The sequence below is a fragment of the Cyprinus carpio genome, chromosome A1 (genome assembly GCF_018340385.1).
Source record: "Cyprinus carpio isolate SPL01 chromosome A1, ASM1834038v1, whole genome shotgun sequence".
Classification (NCBI taxonomy): domain Eukaryota; kingdom Metazoa; phylum Chordata; class Actinopteri; order Cypriniformes; family Cyprinidae; genus Cyprinus; species Cyprinus carpio.
In genome coordinates this window covers 29,417,409-29,435,576 of record NC_056572.1, presented here as the reverse complement: position 1 = coordinate 29,435,576, position 18,168 = coordinate 29,417,409, and the positions used below count along the sequence as shown (strand labels likewise).

Sequence of the window (18,168 nt, the reverse complement as noted above, 5' to 3'; positions counted from 1 at the left end):
TCTATATCTCCCAATAATGTCTTAAGATATTTATATGCTTAGTATTATGATATATCAATATAATGCAATGCAGTACACAGATAATTGAGAGATGTACAAAGAAACATTACTCAAAAGCCTGATGTATCATATTTGACACTCACATTTTAACATGATTTTAAGAAAATGGATAGTTAAGTAAACTTAAGTTGTCATCTTAAAATATTAATATCAGTTTAAACAATTGTTTTATACTTTATTAAATTTACTTAATTAAAATCAGTAAAGATTTGACAGCAAAATGACAAATGTACTACGACCTGAAGGTAGACATTTTTACAATTATACCAAAAGGCCTTTTACTTTCTAAAAAAGCACAATTATAATTAATTTGGTGGTTTAGGGACATATGAAGTAGGTAGTATTAAACTTTTTGTTCAAGGGAAACTAAACGACAAATTGTTATTTCAAACTATTTACTAAAGAAAAAAAAGAATAAAGCAACTGAATTCATTTCTCATGGATGGACAGAATTAAAATTCAGAAAGAGGCAGATAGACATCACAGACTGCCGACAGTTGTGACGTCAAACATCGCTCATTCACGGCTTGACGTCATCGCTGACTGCGCTAATGATTGGAGGATTCTAGAGCGCGTCTTTGTGTAGAAGGACCCCACTTCTGCAACACTACAGACCTCGGTTTATTGCGCTTATGCATCCCTGTATAACAGGTCATTTCTCAAGGTGTGCACAAACTACAAAAATAAGTGAAAGGCAACAAATACATATATTTATCTTTAATATAATTCCAACATCTGCTAATACTCATAATTCCCAATGCAATCTGGATTTATCGAGGCTTCTCCTCGGTTTACATGATAGATTCACGATGATTTCATCAGCCCATTCTTCTCTACCTGAATGCATGTTAAATATAGCTCACGGTGTTACTAATAGCGGGCTCGAGCGTCGTCGTGATGTCAGTGGACTTTAGGTGCCCCCTCAGGATGCCTGAGTAGATGCGCTCGCCGCCAATGAGAGTCTCCAGTGTGACTGTCCTTCATTTCTCTGGCTGCCTAGAGAACTTGCCGTCACGGATCCTAATTTGGATGTGAAAAGGGGAAGAGAAGCACCTCTCCGGTTCGCCGCTGCCCCTCCGTCGCGTGACATTCTGGAGCGTCTACGAGAGCTTTAACTGCGCGCGCGACATGGAGTGCCGAGTGCTGTCGATTCAGAGTCATGTCGTGAGAGGATACGTGGGCAATAAATCTGCATCCTTTCCGTTACAGGTGAGCATCGTTCCTCGGAGGCTCGCGGCACGATACGCTCGTGATTATCATGTTACAGTGCGTGACAGGCTTGCTGGCGGAGAAAGGGAAGGTCACATGCTCAGTATTCCCTTGCATGCTGTTCTTGTGCAATTTGAGATATTTATGTAGTGAACTTCCCTCATCCCGAGTCTAGACGGTTTCATTCCCAGAACTTGGCATCTTGATTAAAATATGTTCCTATTGATAGTAACTTGGCTAATTGATGGCCACAGACACTCAAAGCTCTGGTCCCCGTTGCACTGAGACCGGCGACTAGCGGCTGTCACTAGTGACTCTGCCGTTAACCATCACCAGAAATAACTCGGATATCATTGGATCTCGGTTTCTGAAAGATAACTTGTTATGAGGGATCGCAACGCGTCCAAACTATTAAACCAGGCTCATTAGATTTTGAATGGCTCCAGCTGTCATACCTTCTTATGACTCGAGCCCTTCTTCTGCATGCTCGCGCTGGCTTACGTTTCCGAGACTGACGTCACAGCCGGGAGGCTCAATTCCAGCAGAATCGTGACTTTTCTCTCTCTCTCTCTCTCTTCAAAGACTCTTCCAGCCGCGTCTAAAACCCACGCTCGTGCATCCTGCATTTAAATGTTTCAATTTTAAACGTCTGAGAGTTTCAGTTTTACGTTTGAGTTCCCATGCAAACACCCCAAATCTGTGCATGTGAATACTATTAATAGAACTAATACTAATAGTAAATGCAGTTAACCTTTTATTTTCCCTCAGAATATGTTCCTGTGATTATTTGACATAACCAAATTCCAGTAGACATTCAGACTAAAGCTTTAACTTTTCTGGCTTATTTGCATAATGCATCATCTTTTGAGATCTTGAACTTGAAACCAACAATACCTGTGTTATTAGAGTGATTTTTTTAAAGAAGCTATTGATTTAAAAGCATATATTAGACACCTAAACTTTATTAATCATTGTTGATTTACACAATGGATTGAACCTAGCAGGATAGAAAAGCAGTTAAAGTTACTCATAATAACCATATGAATGTGGAATATGAATGACCAAATGCTACTTATAGTGCTGCTTCAAAGAGTATGTGAAATTACCCTATTACCCTTCCTTTCAGATTCTTTTAATGTTTCCCTGGACATAACCTAACCTCAGTAGGCCAATATTATAAAAGTGTTTACTTTCGTAATACTATGACTCATTTGTGTTATGCAGCACCTTTTGCGGTCTCTGGCTTAAAAGCAGCTAATATGCATGGGTTGTCATTTAGGAAGTTAAAAGCATATGCTAGACTTTCGGAAATATGTGGTGGTCAAGCACAGAGATGGGACCAAGTCACACATGTGCAAGTCTCAAGTAAGTCTCAAGTCTTAACCTTCAAGTCTCAAGTAAGTCCCAAGTATTTTTTTCTTGGGCAAGTCAAGTCAAGTCAAGTCACAAGCTATGTCAAGTCAAGTCAAGTCAAGTCCTAGTAGGTCAAGTCAAGTCCAAGTCAAGTCACCTTACTATTGTAATTTTACCTGCAGAATCTGATCTTAATAAAGTGAAAAGACAAGATATAAGTAACTGTCAGTAAATTAAAATAATTTGGATTTGCATTGTAAATACTCTTGTTCAGTAAAAAAACATCATGGAATCAAACAAAATTGTAACTTCATAAAATTATTTATTTTTCACTTCTGCCAACAGTGTTTGAAATGTTTTAAATTTTCAATATTGAGTCCATAAAACAAATAACAGCTTAACATCCAACAGACTCCTCTCTGAACACCTCCCTCTCTCTCTCTCTCAAACACAGTTTACATACAACATTAAACTTTGTTACATTTCTCCTCTCTCTCACACACACTCACTCTCTCACACAGACACTCACTCTCTCTCTCACACACACACACACACACACACACACACACACACACTCACTCTCGCTCTCTCTCTCACACACACACTTACTCTCGCTCTCTCTCTCTCTCTCTCTCTCTCTCTCTCTCTCTCTCTCACTCAGAGTATATCCATAAATCATTACCTCTTTTACAAGGTATTGCACTTGCAAAATATAAGATTCAAGATTGTTTATTTTTATTTAAAGGAATTAATTAATTATAAAAGCAATTTAAGGGAATAAAGAAAAAGAAAGAAAGGCTTATTGTATTAGTGAAATAATTGTAACTATCTGCAACTAATGTTTTATTTTTAATTATGCATGCATTGTCTCTAAATTAATAAAGAACATTATAGCATATTTTCAATTCAAAAAGGCAAAATGTAATAAATAAATAAAAATGTTAAATGTTTATCTACTTAAATTTTACTAGGCATTCGTTCACTTTCTTTAATCATCTTGACAATGATGAGCTAGACCGCTGAACTTTTAGTCTTCCTAACAACAAACAGAGCGGTGCATAGTCCTAATGGAGTTCATCAGAGAAGCATCAAGAATATAAAATATTTTGCAGTGAATCTCTTATTTGCATCTTAAGTTTATTGCCAATAATAATGACAGTTTTGTGCAAGTGTGGAACTCGGTGAGCTCGCGCAAAACACATCTTTAGCGCAGCGACTCATTTGCACGTCTTTGATTGGCCAATGCGTTCAACAGACATGTATGTGATTGGCTAAAATGCTCAACGCTGCAAAAGCACGTCGTGAGTACTTTTAATGCAAAGGGAAAATATATATATATAAAACTGTAATATGCACTTTTCATGATTAGGTAATCGCGGCCAGCTGTAGTCTTATTCACATTTGTTTTTCTGATTAATTGTTTTGCTCTATGAGAAAGACAAGGTAACAAAATATTCGGGGCTTTACTATAAACATTAACAAAGCCCCCTTCGCCCAGCCCTAGCGCAGCCCCTGCAAGAAACGAGTTTTTTTGACGGCCTGCTAGCGGATCGTTAGGAAAGATTAGATGAATGTGATCATTTATTTTTGGGCCTGAAATCGCTGATACAACCTTTAATGGCTACTTTAGCTATTATTACATTAGCTAACTACCAATTAACCAGATAACATTAACAAATTGACAAGCACTTACTGGGCAGAATGGCTCTTCAGATGACGGACGAAATTGGAGGTTGTCGTCTGGCTGTCCGAGATTTGTATGTTGCATGTCTTGCAAAGCGCTGTTCTTCTTTTGCCATCTTGCAAAAAAATCTTGAAGCCAAAAGCGATGACCCTCGGTACCCCTCCGGCTGACATGTTGATGTGACGTGATATCTGATCTAAGTGGGCGTGGTGTGCGTAAGGTACGAGAGGGCATGACTGATGATAGTGTCGTGATCCAGTCATGACAACGCTATTCTCAGCCTGCGCTGCAGCCAAGTAATCAACTGTATTTTTAAAAATAATTTATATATTTTATATTCACTACTGAAAACATGATGTGATTAACACTCAAGTCATTCAAGTCATCGTGTCTCAAGTCAAGTCAAGTCCCGAGTCTTTAACTTCCAAGTCCGAGCCAAAGTCTCAAGTATTTTATTTTTTGTCAAGTCAAGTCACAAGTCATAAAATAGCGACTCGAGTCGACTCGAGTCCAAGTCACCAAGTCACAAGTCCCCATCTCTGGTCAAGCACAGACACTTAAACGATATATACAGTAGCTAGATTATTTACAAAAAGGATGGAGCCTAGCAGAATAGAAACTGTGTTAAGGTTACCAGGTGCTCAATAAAGGACTGAGTTGATTTTGATGTTTTGATCTGATAAAATCATATTGTGTAAGAATAGGATATATTCTTATTCTGACCATCACAGGCCCTTGTGATTATTGCATTGAGTACTTTATGTATCTGTGTCACTCTCTGAACGAACTTCTTTTCATGTGTGTGTGTGTGTGTGTATGTGTTTATCAGGTCTTGGGGTTTGAGGTAGACTCGATCAACTCTGTTCAGTTCTCCAACCACACAGGTAGGCTTACACAAACATTCTGCTGATTTTTGGAGATCAGCTTGTCACAGTGATACAGTGTCGTTTGAAAGCATTTTAGATCAAAGTAATTGTGAGGTTCGCTTAGTTAAAGAGTCTCAAAATATGTTCAATGTTGTGGAAGCATATTTGTTACTATGATGTCGCACATGCACTGATGAATAGAATGTGTTACTGTATGATGTCATAATTGGAGCCTGATGGAATGAAAATTTGAAAATGTGTTAAACAGCACAATTGAGACTGGTACTGCCTGGACTGATCAGGTTATGAACATGTGATTAAAAATATACTTATTATAATGACTTTGATTAGTAATGCTTACTAAATAAACAAATTATGAACATTGGCTGAATTGAAACAGTTTCTGAACATTCCAGCCAGTCACAGTGTGCTTAATTTGCATGTAAGTGTTTGAGGTATTAGGGAATTTTTATCCTGATGGTTTTTTTGATTTACGATCGGATATCACTTGTGTCGAGCGCCCAAATGCATTTTCATATTGATTCAGTAAATTTCATTTGCAAATGCACTGTAGTGCCCCTTGACCTCTTTCTTCAACAATGTTAAACTGTCTTACTGTCATGCTTCATTGAAGTGCTAAATGCATATTCCATTCACATGTTGTGACAGTTCATTATGATCTGTGTGTGAAAAGTGTAGTTAGTGAGCTGTCCAGACAGACCAGGCACTGATCCCTGTACATCAAGAGAGTAGAAGTATTGTGATATGTTTTCTCCTCTTTGGATAGTGTACTTCAAATATGATCCTTTAAAACATATCCTGTTATGTTTTGATTGAGACCTTTTTGCTTAAGGGCAGAATACTGCTCATTTCTTTGTTCCTTTTTTTTACTGCCCATCATGCTCTCCAACATGACACAAAAGGTTTGGGGGTTTTTTAATAGTGAAGAGAAAAAGCACTAAAAATAAAGCATTGTATTCCAAGCCTTCTGAAGTATTCACATTCAGATTTTGCAATGGGTTCAAATTGGTCACATAAATTTGGTTTGAAAGTGATTTTTGTGTGAGCTGTGCTTCATACATCGCTGCATGATTGACAACAGACAATGGACCCTTTTTTTTCCACAGAATTTTGTTAATGTTACTGCACCTTGACTTCAGAAGACTTGGACTATATTGTATGATTTTCATGGGCTACTTGCTTTATAATGGTTATTTTCAGTCTGAAATCTCCTATACAGATTCATTTACATTTGATTATGAATGAAGGTGACATCCTTTAAATTTCTTTCTGAACTGTCCCTTTAAAGAAGTCTGTGTGAGAGAGAAAAATTGATATAGTACTAGAAAAGTTCCCTCTGGTGACCCAGAACTGGTATGTATGCACAGGTGTCACATGTTTATTTGTCACTGCTAAATGTCCCAACACTATTTCTGGATCAGCATCTTATAAACGCATCCCATTTCAAAGCACATAAGTAGAATAACCCCTACCGGCCTCGGATCAGTAGTCTTAACAACACGTGGCACAACCTACTGTAGGCTGTTGCCCTGTGACCGGCCTCCCTCTCTGCTTGGATGCTTTCTTCTCCTCAGGGCTCTAACGTTGTCTTTTGCCACTTGAGTTAGTTTTTTCAAAATTATTTAAGCCTGTAGACAGAGGGACACAGACTCATGCGCTGCTGGCTTACTAAGTATTTCCTAACCAGCAGCTAACCGAGTACCAGGAGTCTGACTGCTGCACTGCGGAGAGATTCTTGTTGGGATTTGTGAAGTTGTAGTCATGTAGAACGAGTCTTCAGCAGTCCCAGCAGTACTGTGGTTTCAGCACATGGCTAATTGAAGTCATGGGTAACTGGTTTAGAGTGGAGTGGATGGGCGGGGGGATTGGGGGGGGGGGTCCATGATGTTACTTCATGCTAAAGAAAATGTATATAATTTATATTATTAATCGAAAATGTTTAATTTATCCTTTTATAAAATTTTATAATTTATGGTAGGAATGCAATATATTGGCACCATATGGGTCCTTTGATGTTGGCAGTTTGATCATTATTGGCCAATATTAGATATTTCCCCACGATACTATTATGAGCCCTTTTTTCTCATTCAATTATGATACTTTTTTTTAATAGCACATTTTGAAAGGAAAATTTGTCCAACTTCCATTGCTCACTTTGATTACACCACTAAATAGTAAAATAGTTTTTTAGTGGTGTATTGTGAAATATTACAATTTAAAATGACTGTTTTCCATTTTAATGTATTTAAAAATGTAATTCAATAATGTTACGGCAAATTAATTAATTTACTCAGTTTTTAGCAGCCATTACTCTTTTGTGTCACATGGTCATTCAGAAATCATTCTAATATGCTGATTTAGGGCTCAAGAAACATTTCTTATTATGCTTAATATGTTTGTGAAGAGAAGACTTTTTGCATCCTTGCTGAAAAAAATAATCAAATAAATAAATAAACTTACTGACCCCAAACTTTTGAACAGTAGTCAGTGTAATTATCATTGTATCATTATCAGTGCATCCTTACGTTTTCGAAATTTTGAATTCTATTAGTTTACTCGTTACTTTATAGGGGTGACAGCATCCATTGACCTGTTCATTGGCCATGTCTCGTTAATATACAAACATTAACTTGGTTTATGAAACATCAGACTGAGCTGCAGCACTCATTTTTCTTCCAGCCACATTTAGAATTAAATTCTTACTCGACACACACCATGTGTTAATGATGATAAGTAATAGTAATTATTCAGTGAAATTTTTGGTAATCAGCATCTAAAAGTACTTTCTGCCTGTTGATGTGACAGCAAGGAGATCTCCAAACTGGACCGTCCCTCTAGCACTTTATAGTTTGACCTTGGATATATTTTTACAGGTTATGACGTCCAGAACTTCATCTCTGTACAGAACATCAATGGGCACTGCAAAGCCTTATGGGTAGAAACAGCATGCACCTCATGTGGCATCTTCTCAAAGCTTTCCTGATCGTGATTTGGTGTGAAATAGAGTAACTGCATGATACGTTTGGGTGAAGTGACTGGGATTAGAGGTTTTGTGGTTCCAGCCGAGAGGCTCTGCAGAGTTGCGGCAGCAGAAAATGATGACGACAGACACCCATCTTATCAAAGATTTCCCTTTGCAGTCATCTTCTCCCCATAACACACACACACACATACACGTATCAAGGCTACAATGATGGGTCTTTTTCATCCAGCCCCTCAGGCTTTCCTGTGTCCTGTTTCTTAGCAACTAGAAACATACCATGTGACCAGCTCGGTGACTCACCTGAATTGTGACATCACAGCTGCCGCAGCAACAGCAATGGTGTCTGACAAAGTGGTGGCGCTTCTGTCCGTAGCCCATAGATATGTGAGAGCAGACAGATGATCAGACGCGGGAAGTGACATATGCCCAAATGAGATCTTCATGCTCGTAGCATCTCGAACGTCAGCGGCCTCTCTGAATCACTGCTGGATATTGAGTCTGATTTCTGTGTTTTTGATCTGTGATCTGTCTTTACTCAGGGTACTCTCACTGGAAGGGACAGGTCTTGACTGCAGATGAGCTTCATGTCCTGTATGAAGGGATCAAACTCAACAACGTCAACCACTATGACTATGTACTTACAGGTCAGTTCTTTGACTGTCATTCATGCTAATGCATCTCTGTTTGACACATTACTATGGATTATTTGCATGCTTAGTAATTTATTGAGCGAAGGGATGAAAAATATGGAATGATGTAATTCTGTGATGGCATAAAGTAATGCACACGGGCCGTATGTGGGACCCTAGAGGCCCTGGGACAGCCTGGCACCATATCTAAAGGTCATAATATCATCGAGACGGGCCTATTTGTCTGTGTAGATATCTTCAGCTACAGGCAATTTTGGTTCTTCTGTGGGTTTCTAGAAAATAAACTGTTGAGAGTGGGAGAAAGTGTTTGAACATTTTACATTTCAGTTGATTTAATTTCATTGCTGATATTTTACATATACCAAATATACACATTTTCCATAAAACAAAGTTTTCATAAATTATTTTTATTTTTTTCCAGTATTTCACACGTTTTGCGTAATTTGTCAAAATTACAACTTGATTTTAAGAGATTTGTAATAAAAAGTTTTATTTATCATTATCATATCTCATATTTAATCTCAAGCATTGTAATAAGGTACACCGAATTTTGATATCTTGATATCTATATCTATATATATTTTGATATCAGAATTGTTGGTTGTGGATGACACCACAGCTATACAAACTTTTTTGAATTTTTTTTTAAATACACTACCATTCAAAGTTTGGGTTTTTTGAAAGAAATCTCTTATACTCATCAAGACTACATTTATTTAATCAAAAATACTGTTAAACTGTAATATTGTGAAATATTATTCAAATTTAAATAACTGTTTTATTTTAAGATAAAATGATTTTCAAGCTGATTGTCACATGATCCTTCAGAAATCATTCTGATATGCTGATTTGCTGCTCAAGAAACATTTCTTATTATTATCAGTGTTAAAACAGTTGTGCTGCTTGCTATTTTTGTGGAAACTTAATGTATTTTATTATAGATTTTCATAGCTTAGATTTTGAAATCTGGAACAAGGGTAAAATAATCAAATAAATAAATACAGGTCAAAACGTTTACAGTTTTAAAATGTTCAAATTAGATTTATTAAAATCAGCCTGGTATGTAAAACATGCCAGGCACTGAAGAAGATCCCATAGGAGCCAAATTCAACATTGTGGCATTGAGTATCTCATTGGCAAGCCCCCCCCCCTTTTCTTTAGAAAATCAAATAACTTAGTTGATTTGTTTGTATTGTGCATCCAGTAGGTTTGTGTCGTGTTGTCTGGAGTCAGAGAGGAAGTGAACACATCTCTCACTCCTCCTCTAACAACGCCGGGGGACTGTAGAGGACACAGGGTCATAGAGCTGCAGGTCTCGCACCAGCACCGGAGAAATATTGTGCTCTATTGAGTGCATCAGCAAGCGAGAAGTCTCTGGTGCATGGGCTCTCCTTTACCATCACCTTGAGGAGAGAAGGAAGAGAGGAAAGCACAGAATGGCTAAAGAGGAAAGGGAGAAAGGAGAACATAGGAATAGAGAGCCATGTGAGACCTTTTCACACACTTTTAAACAGTAAAAATACGTTTAGCTCCGCCTGAACTTAAATAAGATATAAAGTGCATATGTATCGGGATTATTTTATTTTGCTTTAGTTGTTTTGTGGCTTTTTTGTGTGTGCGCTTCCGTTCAAAAAATGATTTATTTTTAATTGAAAGAAATTAATGCTTTTATTCAGCAAGTATGCATTAAATTGATCAAAATTTAAAGTTTGTGTTGCAGAAGATTTCTATTATAAATAAATGCTGTTCATCTGAACTTTATATTCATCAACAAATCTTGAAAACAGTATTACTGTTTCCACAAAAATATGAAGCAGCACAACTTTTTTCAATATTGAAATTAAGAAATGTTTATTGAGCAGCAAATCAGCGTATTACAGTGATTTCTGAAGGATCATGTGACACTGAAGACTGGAGTAATGATGCTGAAAACTCAGCTTTGCCATCACAGGAATAAATTACATATTAAGATATATTAAAATGGAAAACAATGATTTCAATAAGTGTAATAACATTTCACAGTATTACTGTTTGTACTGTATATTTGTTCAAATAAATACAGCCTTTGTGAACATAAGAGACTTCTTGTACCAACCCCAAACTTTTCAACTGCAGTGTATTTACTTTTAACATCAAAACCAGACCATTTAAAAATCTCAAGAAAAAGTGCTTCTCTTGTATTGACCGTTTAATAAAATGAGTTGATTTTGGTGGTTGTCTGTCTCTCTGTGTCCCACCTGTATGTTGATTATCTATCCTAACTAATGCCTAGGCTCTATTTCTAGTGCACTATTTCTAATCCCGGGGAGCAGTTGGGGGTTCAGTGTCTTGCTCAAGGGCACCTTAGTCGTGGTATTCCCGGCCCGAGACTCGAACCCACAACCTTAGTGTTTGGAGTCAAACTCTGTAACCATTAGGCCATGACTTCACACATAACAAGGAGTATATTGTGGTGTGCTGATTATATTCAGACTTCTGAGATAAAATAATTTCTTCAAGAATTTATGGCAAAGACGGCATAATTCTGATACTATTTCACCCACAAATTCCCTGTATTGTAGTAATAACCACTGGTGGCCGGTATCGTTCGAAATATTGCATCCACCTTACTGGTTTTAAAAACAGAAGCAAAGTATTGATCAAAGCTCTTCTCTCTCTATTACTGCAGGTTACACTAGAGATACATCGTTTCTGGAGATGGTGGTTGACATTGTTCAAGAGCTGAAGAGGGCCAATCCTAACCTTGTATATGGTAAGTGTTTTTCAGTTTCTTTCGTCCCAGGTTAACAAAAGCTGCAGATAAGAGTGTGTTTATATAACACCATCAATCAAATTTAATTTTTTTTAAACCCAATTAATACTTGTATTCAGCCAGGATGCATTGCATTGCTCAAAAGTGACAGTAAAGACATTTATAATGTCACAAAAGATTTCCTTTTCAAATAAATGCTGTTCTTTTGAACTTTATTGTTGATCAAAGAATCATAATGTATCAGTTTCCACTAAAATATTTAGCAGCACAGCTGTTTTCAACATTGATGATAATAAGAAATGTTTCTTGAGCATCCAATCAGCATATAAGAATGATTTCTGAAGGATCATGTTAAACTTAAAACTATAATAATGATGAAAAAAATACATCTTCACAACACAAATAAAAAACACTTTTTATGTAATATTTAAAATTCTAATATTTCTTATTTTTTGATCAAATAAATGCAGCCTTGGTGAGCATAAGAGACTTCCTTCAAAGACATTAAAAATATTTATTCTTCGCGACACCAGACTTTTGAACGCTAGGGTACGTTAACCTTTCACATTAATCTGTAACTTGATTTACTCTGTTTTTCTCAGTTTGTGACCCTGTCTTGGGTGACCACGGTTCAATGGTAAGTTAACTTGTGTTCTTGTTCCTCTCATTCAGTTCTTTTGTGGTCTGACCCATCCTGTTCACTATATAAGAAATAGAATTCGGAAAAATTGTGACATTTATTTTTCATAGTACTCTTTGTCTTTTGCAGTATGTTCCTCAGAATCTCCATCCTGTGTACAAAAATAAAGTGGTACCTGTGGCTGATATCATCACACCCAACCAGTTTGAGGCTGAGTGAGTAGAATACCTCCTCTCAACAGCTTTGTGTGTGTTATTTTGTGATTGGCTGTTTCTGTGCCGCAAATGTCAAACCTCTAGCTAGCCCCTCACCGGCTTCAGTATGACAGAAGAGTGATATTGTAGTTCCCTCTAGTGGTCAGCTGTGGATTTACCCATAAATCTTCAGTGCCTCACAGCTGTTCACATCACACTGATGTGCGTTCAACTCTTCTAACTCCATCTTCCTTATTCCAGGTTGTTGACAGGGAAGAATATCAGCACAGAGAAAGATGCTGTTGAGGTGAGTTTAAATGCATAATGCCCTCATAACACCCTTAAAAATGGGAGGCAGAAATAAATGTCTGAATATAAATTATATGCAATTTGTAGACAGTTATCTGCATTTTTTTTTAGAACTTTTGAAAATTAAAACAAAGTACATTGCTGTTCATGTGTTACTTGCCCCCGATCGAAGTCTCTGACTGTGTGTGTGGGTGTGTGTGTGTGTGTGTGTGTGTGTGTGTGTGTGTGTGTGTGTGGGTGTGTGTGTGTGTGTGCGTGTGTGTGTGTTCAGGTGATGGACCTGCTGCATAAGATGGGTCCAGACACTGTGGTCATCACCAGCTCTGATCTGCCCCCTCGTCTCGGAGACAGATTCCTGGTGTCTTTTGGAAGTCAGCGCATTTGTAAGTGTGTGTGCTTCCCGTGCAACTCAAAATTGCTTTGTCATGAATTTATTGGAATGCATATGAATTCATATATTTTTATATTTATTTTTTAAATATTTATTTGAACTGCCTACATGGGATTGTGTAGCCTAGTGGTTAAAGATCAGGGCTGGTTCATGAATGATAAGTTCTTGTGAAGAAATAACCATGTTTCTGCAGTGATGCCGGATGGTACAAGGAAGACCCAGCGGATCCGAATAGAGGTGCCGAAGGTGGACGCAGTGTTTGTGGGGACCGGTGATCTATTTGCTGCTATGCTGTTGGCCTGGACTCACCATTACCCAACAGACCTCAAAGTACAGCATATTAAATCAATATGCAATAAATGCATCGCAGTGATCATGCAGCATAGTCTCTTTCTCACTGTTATTCTGTTCTTCGCAGACAGCATGTGAGAAGACGTTCTCCGTCATGCACCATGTCATTCAGAGGACTATATCTTATGCCCATGGTAAAATAACAGCTACATTTTTTTTTTTTATATGTGTATGCATGGCATAGGGTTGTCAATATAACATTTTCGGCATCAGGTGATACCAGCAACAAAAACTAATATATTAGTGAACATACTCTTGTATTTTGAAAAAGGGTAAACAATATAGCATTAACAAATTAAAGCCTTCAAGTACTTTTCATTTAAGTAAACATTGTTTTATTTTTTTCAAGTAATTAAGTCAATAATAAAACAAAGAACAAAAATACAAATAAATAAGCAGTGCTTGATGTTTTTCAGGTACTTTGCAACAATGTGAAGTAATGAAATCCATTAAATAATCAAAAATTGGGGAAAATATTATATTTGTAATTATATTCAGTATTTTTCGATTACTGTTAAACTATTAAAATGATAAAATCTTGATCAAAACAGAATATTTACTGATGCATATGTTTGGTTAACAGTTATGGCCATTGAAAAGTCTAAGCATGTATTTCATACATCACTACCATTTTTATGTCATATACACTACCGTTTGGGTTCAGTAGGATTTTTTTTGTAAAGAAATTAATACTTATATTAAGCAAGAACACATTAAATTGATCAAAAGTGACGGTAAAGGCATTTATAATGTTACAAAATATTTCCATTTCAAATAATTGCTGTTCTTTTGAACTTTATAGTCAATATATCACAGTTTCCAGAAAAATATTAAGCTGCACAGCTGTTTTGAACATTGATGATAATAAGAATATTAGAATGATTTCTGAAGGATCATGTGACCCTGAAGACTGAAGTAATGATGCTGAAAATTCAGGTTCACAGGAATAAATGAAATTTTTTTAAATAATAAAATAGAAAACATTTATTTTAAATGGTAATAACATTTCACAATATTGTCTAGTTTTTACTGTTTTTTTTTTTTTTTTTTTTTTTTTTTTATCAAATAAATGTAGCCTTGGTGAGCATGAAAGGCTTCTTTCAAAAACATTACAAGATCTTACCGACCCCTAACTTTAAGCAGTAGTGTATGTAAATGAATGAGTCACAATAAGCTTGTTTCAATGAAATGCATCTTCTCTCTCTCTCTCTTGTATTTTCAGAGATGGCAGGTCCTGGTAGAAGACCAAGCCCTTCCCAGCTGGAGTTACGGATGGTCCAGAGTAAAGCTGACATAGAGGATCCAGCCATAGTCATGGAGGCCACTGTTCTATAGAGCCGCCACACACCACACCACATCTCATCCACACATCTCACCCTCCGCTCACAACTGCACAATGTATAGATGTTGTACATTTTGATATGTAATGTGACATTGCCTTAGAATCTCAGCCAGAGCACAACAGTTCCATTTCAAGAGATTCAGCAGGGTACAGCCAAACAAGCGAAAGAAAGAGAGCCATCGCGCTCCGAGAGAGTGTAATACAGAGAAAAGAGAAGGGAAGAAGAGAATGGGAGAGATGATCAGCCCTCTCTCATTCACACTTTTTTGTGCATCTTCACCATCTCTGTCTCTCTCTCTCTCTTTCTCTCGAAGCTCCTCAAGAACTCCGGTTCGTCCTGCACATAAAGCCCAGTCTCTGACATTTCCAGACCAGGTCAGTTATATAACTAAACTGCCATTAATCTAGTGAGGACCAAAATTAATTAACATTAATATAGGTGTGTCGCTTTGGACACTCTATGATTTTTAAGTCCGAGCAGTTCAGTAACAAACACAGAAAACAAAACCTGGAGTCTCTCAAAAACTGTCTGGGTCATATTTGAGCCCAGAATCAAAAGATCAAAATAAGATATTTATTGCATAAAGGAAAACGAAGGATATTATTAAGACATTAAGATTTTGTGTGTGTATATCTTTTTTTTATTATTATTGTACTATTTTCCCCAGTTTTCTGTTGCTCACTGAAATGTGAAAAATATCCTTATATCTTTTTTTTAATTTTATATAATTATATATAATGTTATTTATATATCATTTTAATTCTATAGTTATGTTCTTTTCTATTTATATTCTTTTCTATATAGATTTTTTCAAAAAATTTTAGCCAGACAGGATTAAGATTTTTTTTTTTTTTTCAGTGATGAAATGTGATTATTTGTCACATTGCAAACAACGTTGGGGACTAAACATATTTTCTTTATCAAAATCGAATTCTGTGTTTTTATCTTTTGATTTGGGTATTAAGTATGGCTTTGACTTTTCTTTGTGAGATTTACCCAGAAAGCTTTGCTCACTGCAGTTCTTGATAAGATACTTGAATCTGGAAAAGATATGCTGTAGCCAACCTCAAAAATGAACAAGTACGTTGTTAAATGTGTATTACAGACCCAAAGCACTCATCTGTGTGGAAAGTCCTACTTGTGTCTAAAATGTGTATTTTATTGTTTATTTTTTGTGACTATTTTCTTCCGAAAAGGGAGATTTTATTGAAGAGATGCGCTGCTGTATTTTGTGACTTGATGTTTTTGGTGAGAGATACTGTAATGATTTTTGGCCTTGCTCACATGTATGATTTTATTCTCGTTCCATTGATTTCATTTTACATTGAGCATTTATAAATGCAGAAGTCTGAGCATTTCACTTCATGTTTGTTTGTCAGTGTAACTAACATTATCATGTCATCTGCTTTGAACTGATTGTATTTGCATTGATAATCTACTTGTTTTTACAAGCAGAAGAGACTTTAAAGTAGTTTTAAATTTTTATTTGATAGTATTTTCATATCTTAAAAGGAAAAGACTTGTATGAAGTCTAAAGTTCTGGGGAATTAATGCCTTGATTAACAGTAGCTGTGTGTGTGTGTGTGCTAGTCTGGTGACCTGCTGTGTCAGAGAACATGGTGCCTCTCGGTTACAGTGCTGTGAAAGATAATAAAAGGCAGATGAGTTATATATTTAATCCGACTTGTTCTCCTTTGTTCAGTTCATAAGGAGATTGATTCTGGCAACTGTGTGTCGTATGTCTGTTTATATCTCTGTTTGATCCATTCTCCATGACACTCAGCAGTTATATGTGGATTTCTCAAGTTTTATTTTTGTTTTATGTTTGACTAACTAATGCTCTTCCAAAACTAATCACATTTCTTTTATCCATCTTTTCATCATTTCTGAGTTGCATTCGTATTTTAAACACTCAAAATTCCTCCTGACTGAATCTCACAAACACATATCCATGTCACATTTAACTCCAAAATCAAAAGAAAAAAGGAGAGGGAACAAAAAAGACATGGAAAAAAAAAACATTTGCTTGAAGAAACAAAGCCTATTTTAGGACCATTATATTTTGGGGGGATTTGTAATATTGTTTTTGGTGCCAAACATTTTATTGTAATACAATGATTGATTACATTTAAATCAGCATTAATTAGTTCGACAAAAAAAAAAAAAAAAAATGATGTATAAGTATTTTATTACAAGTTTTTTTTTTTTTTTTTTTTTTTTTTGCATTACCGAAATGATATATTTTATTGTCATGGAAATAGTTTTAGAATTAAAAAAGTAATGATTGTAAAAAAAAAAAAAAAAAAAATGCTAAATTTATACAGTATTTCAGGCCTACGAGTGCTCAGAAAGTTTCACCGAAATATGACCAGGATATGTTCTATAATGAGATTCATCCCTCTTCATCTACTCCAGTTTCTAGCTCTTCATATTATTTTCCTTAGCAAAAAGAAAAAAGATGGCCATGTGCAGGACTAATCAGGGGTCAGCAGCATTGGTCTGAGGGGCATGTGCTTCAGCTTTTCATTAGTTACTGAGCTGTAATCAAACTTCTTATGTGTACTTGTACATTGTGTATATGTACGTGTGAATGACAAATGGGTGGTTCTGCTGTGAGTGTGCGAGTATTTGTGTTCTCTGAATAAATGGGGGAGGGAAGTAAAATAAGAAAAGCCAAGTCTAGTCTTTGTGAGGTGAGTATACAAACGATCATGACACCACTGAATGAACTGTACTGGTACCATTTGCTAATGGCACTTGCTCAAGTGCAACTAAACAGGTTTAGTTTAGCACAAAATGTCCACTTCTGCATGAAGATGACTTGGTGAACCTTATCGTCTGCAGCAAAATGTTCATGGTAACTTTATGTAAAGCAAAAGTGTGTTAGTTTTTACCTTTATATTGGTTACCTTTATATTGGTCTATGTACATTTGATGAGTAGGTACGAATTCCCACAAAAATTGCTTTACAGCACCAACAAATACACAAAACTACATACAGTTGCTTTAAATATACCAACAACATGCTTACAATGAAAGCACACTTGTGTTTATTGTTAACTGAACAACGAGTGTGTCCTGTCCTGAAAAAACTAAACCTAGTCAGAACCTCATGATGACTAAAAAGGTAAAGGTAGATGTATCTCACTCTGTTAGTGGGCAGCCAAATATTCGGTATCACAGTGATGTCTAGTGCATTCCCTTAGGGAAGTGTGGCCAAGAACTAAATTTTTGTTTGTTCTGTATACATAATGTTTGTAAATTGTATAAATTGTGTGCTGTCTGTTGTAAGACTGTGGCTCAAAGATGACCAAATGATGCTGAGCTCCTAGTGGACGGAGCTTCTATTGGCAGAGAAAAAC

At 36.3% G+C, this 18,168-nt stretch overlaps 1 protein-coding gene across 1 annotated transcript; it reads left to right on the top strand.

Moving 5' to 3' along the window:
* Positions 1–895: 895 nt before the first annotated feature.
* On the top strand, positions 896–16,484 carry LOC109091212 (pyridoxal kinase-like). Its single transcript, XM_042761404.1, has 11 exons — positions 896–1,269; positions 5,136–5,190; positions 8,716–8,820; positions 11,495–11,578; positions 12,181–12,215; positions 12,348–12,433; positions 12,674–12,719; positions 12,993–13,104; positions 13,306–13,442; positions 13,531–13,597; positions 14,686–16,484. Exons 1-11 carry the CDS (start codon positions 1,189–1,191, stop codon positions 14,796–14,798), a joined length of 921 nt encoding a protein of 306 aa, XP_042617338.1. The 5' UTR covers positions 896–1,188; the 3' UTR covers positions 14,799–16,484.
* The last annotated feature ends 1,684 nt before the right edge of the window (positions 16,485–18,168 follow it).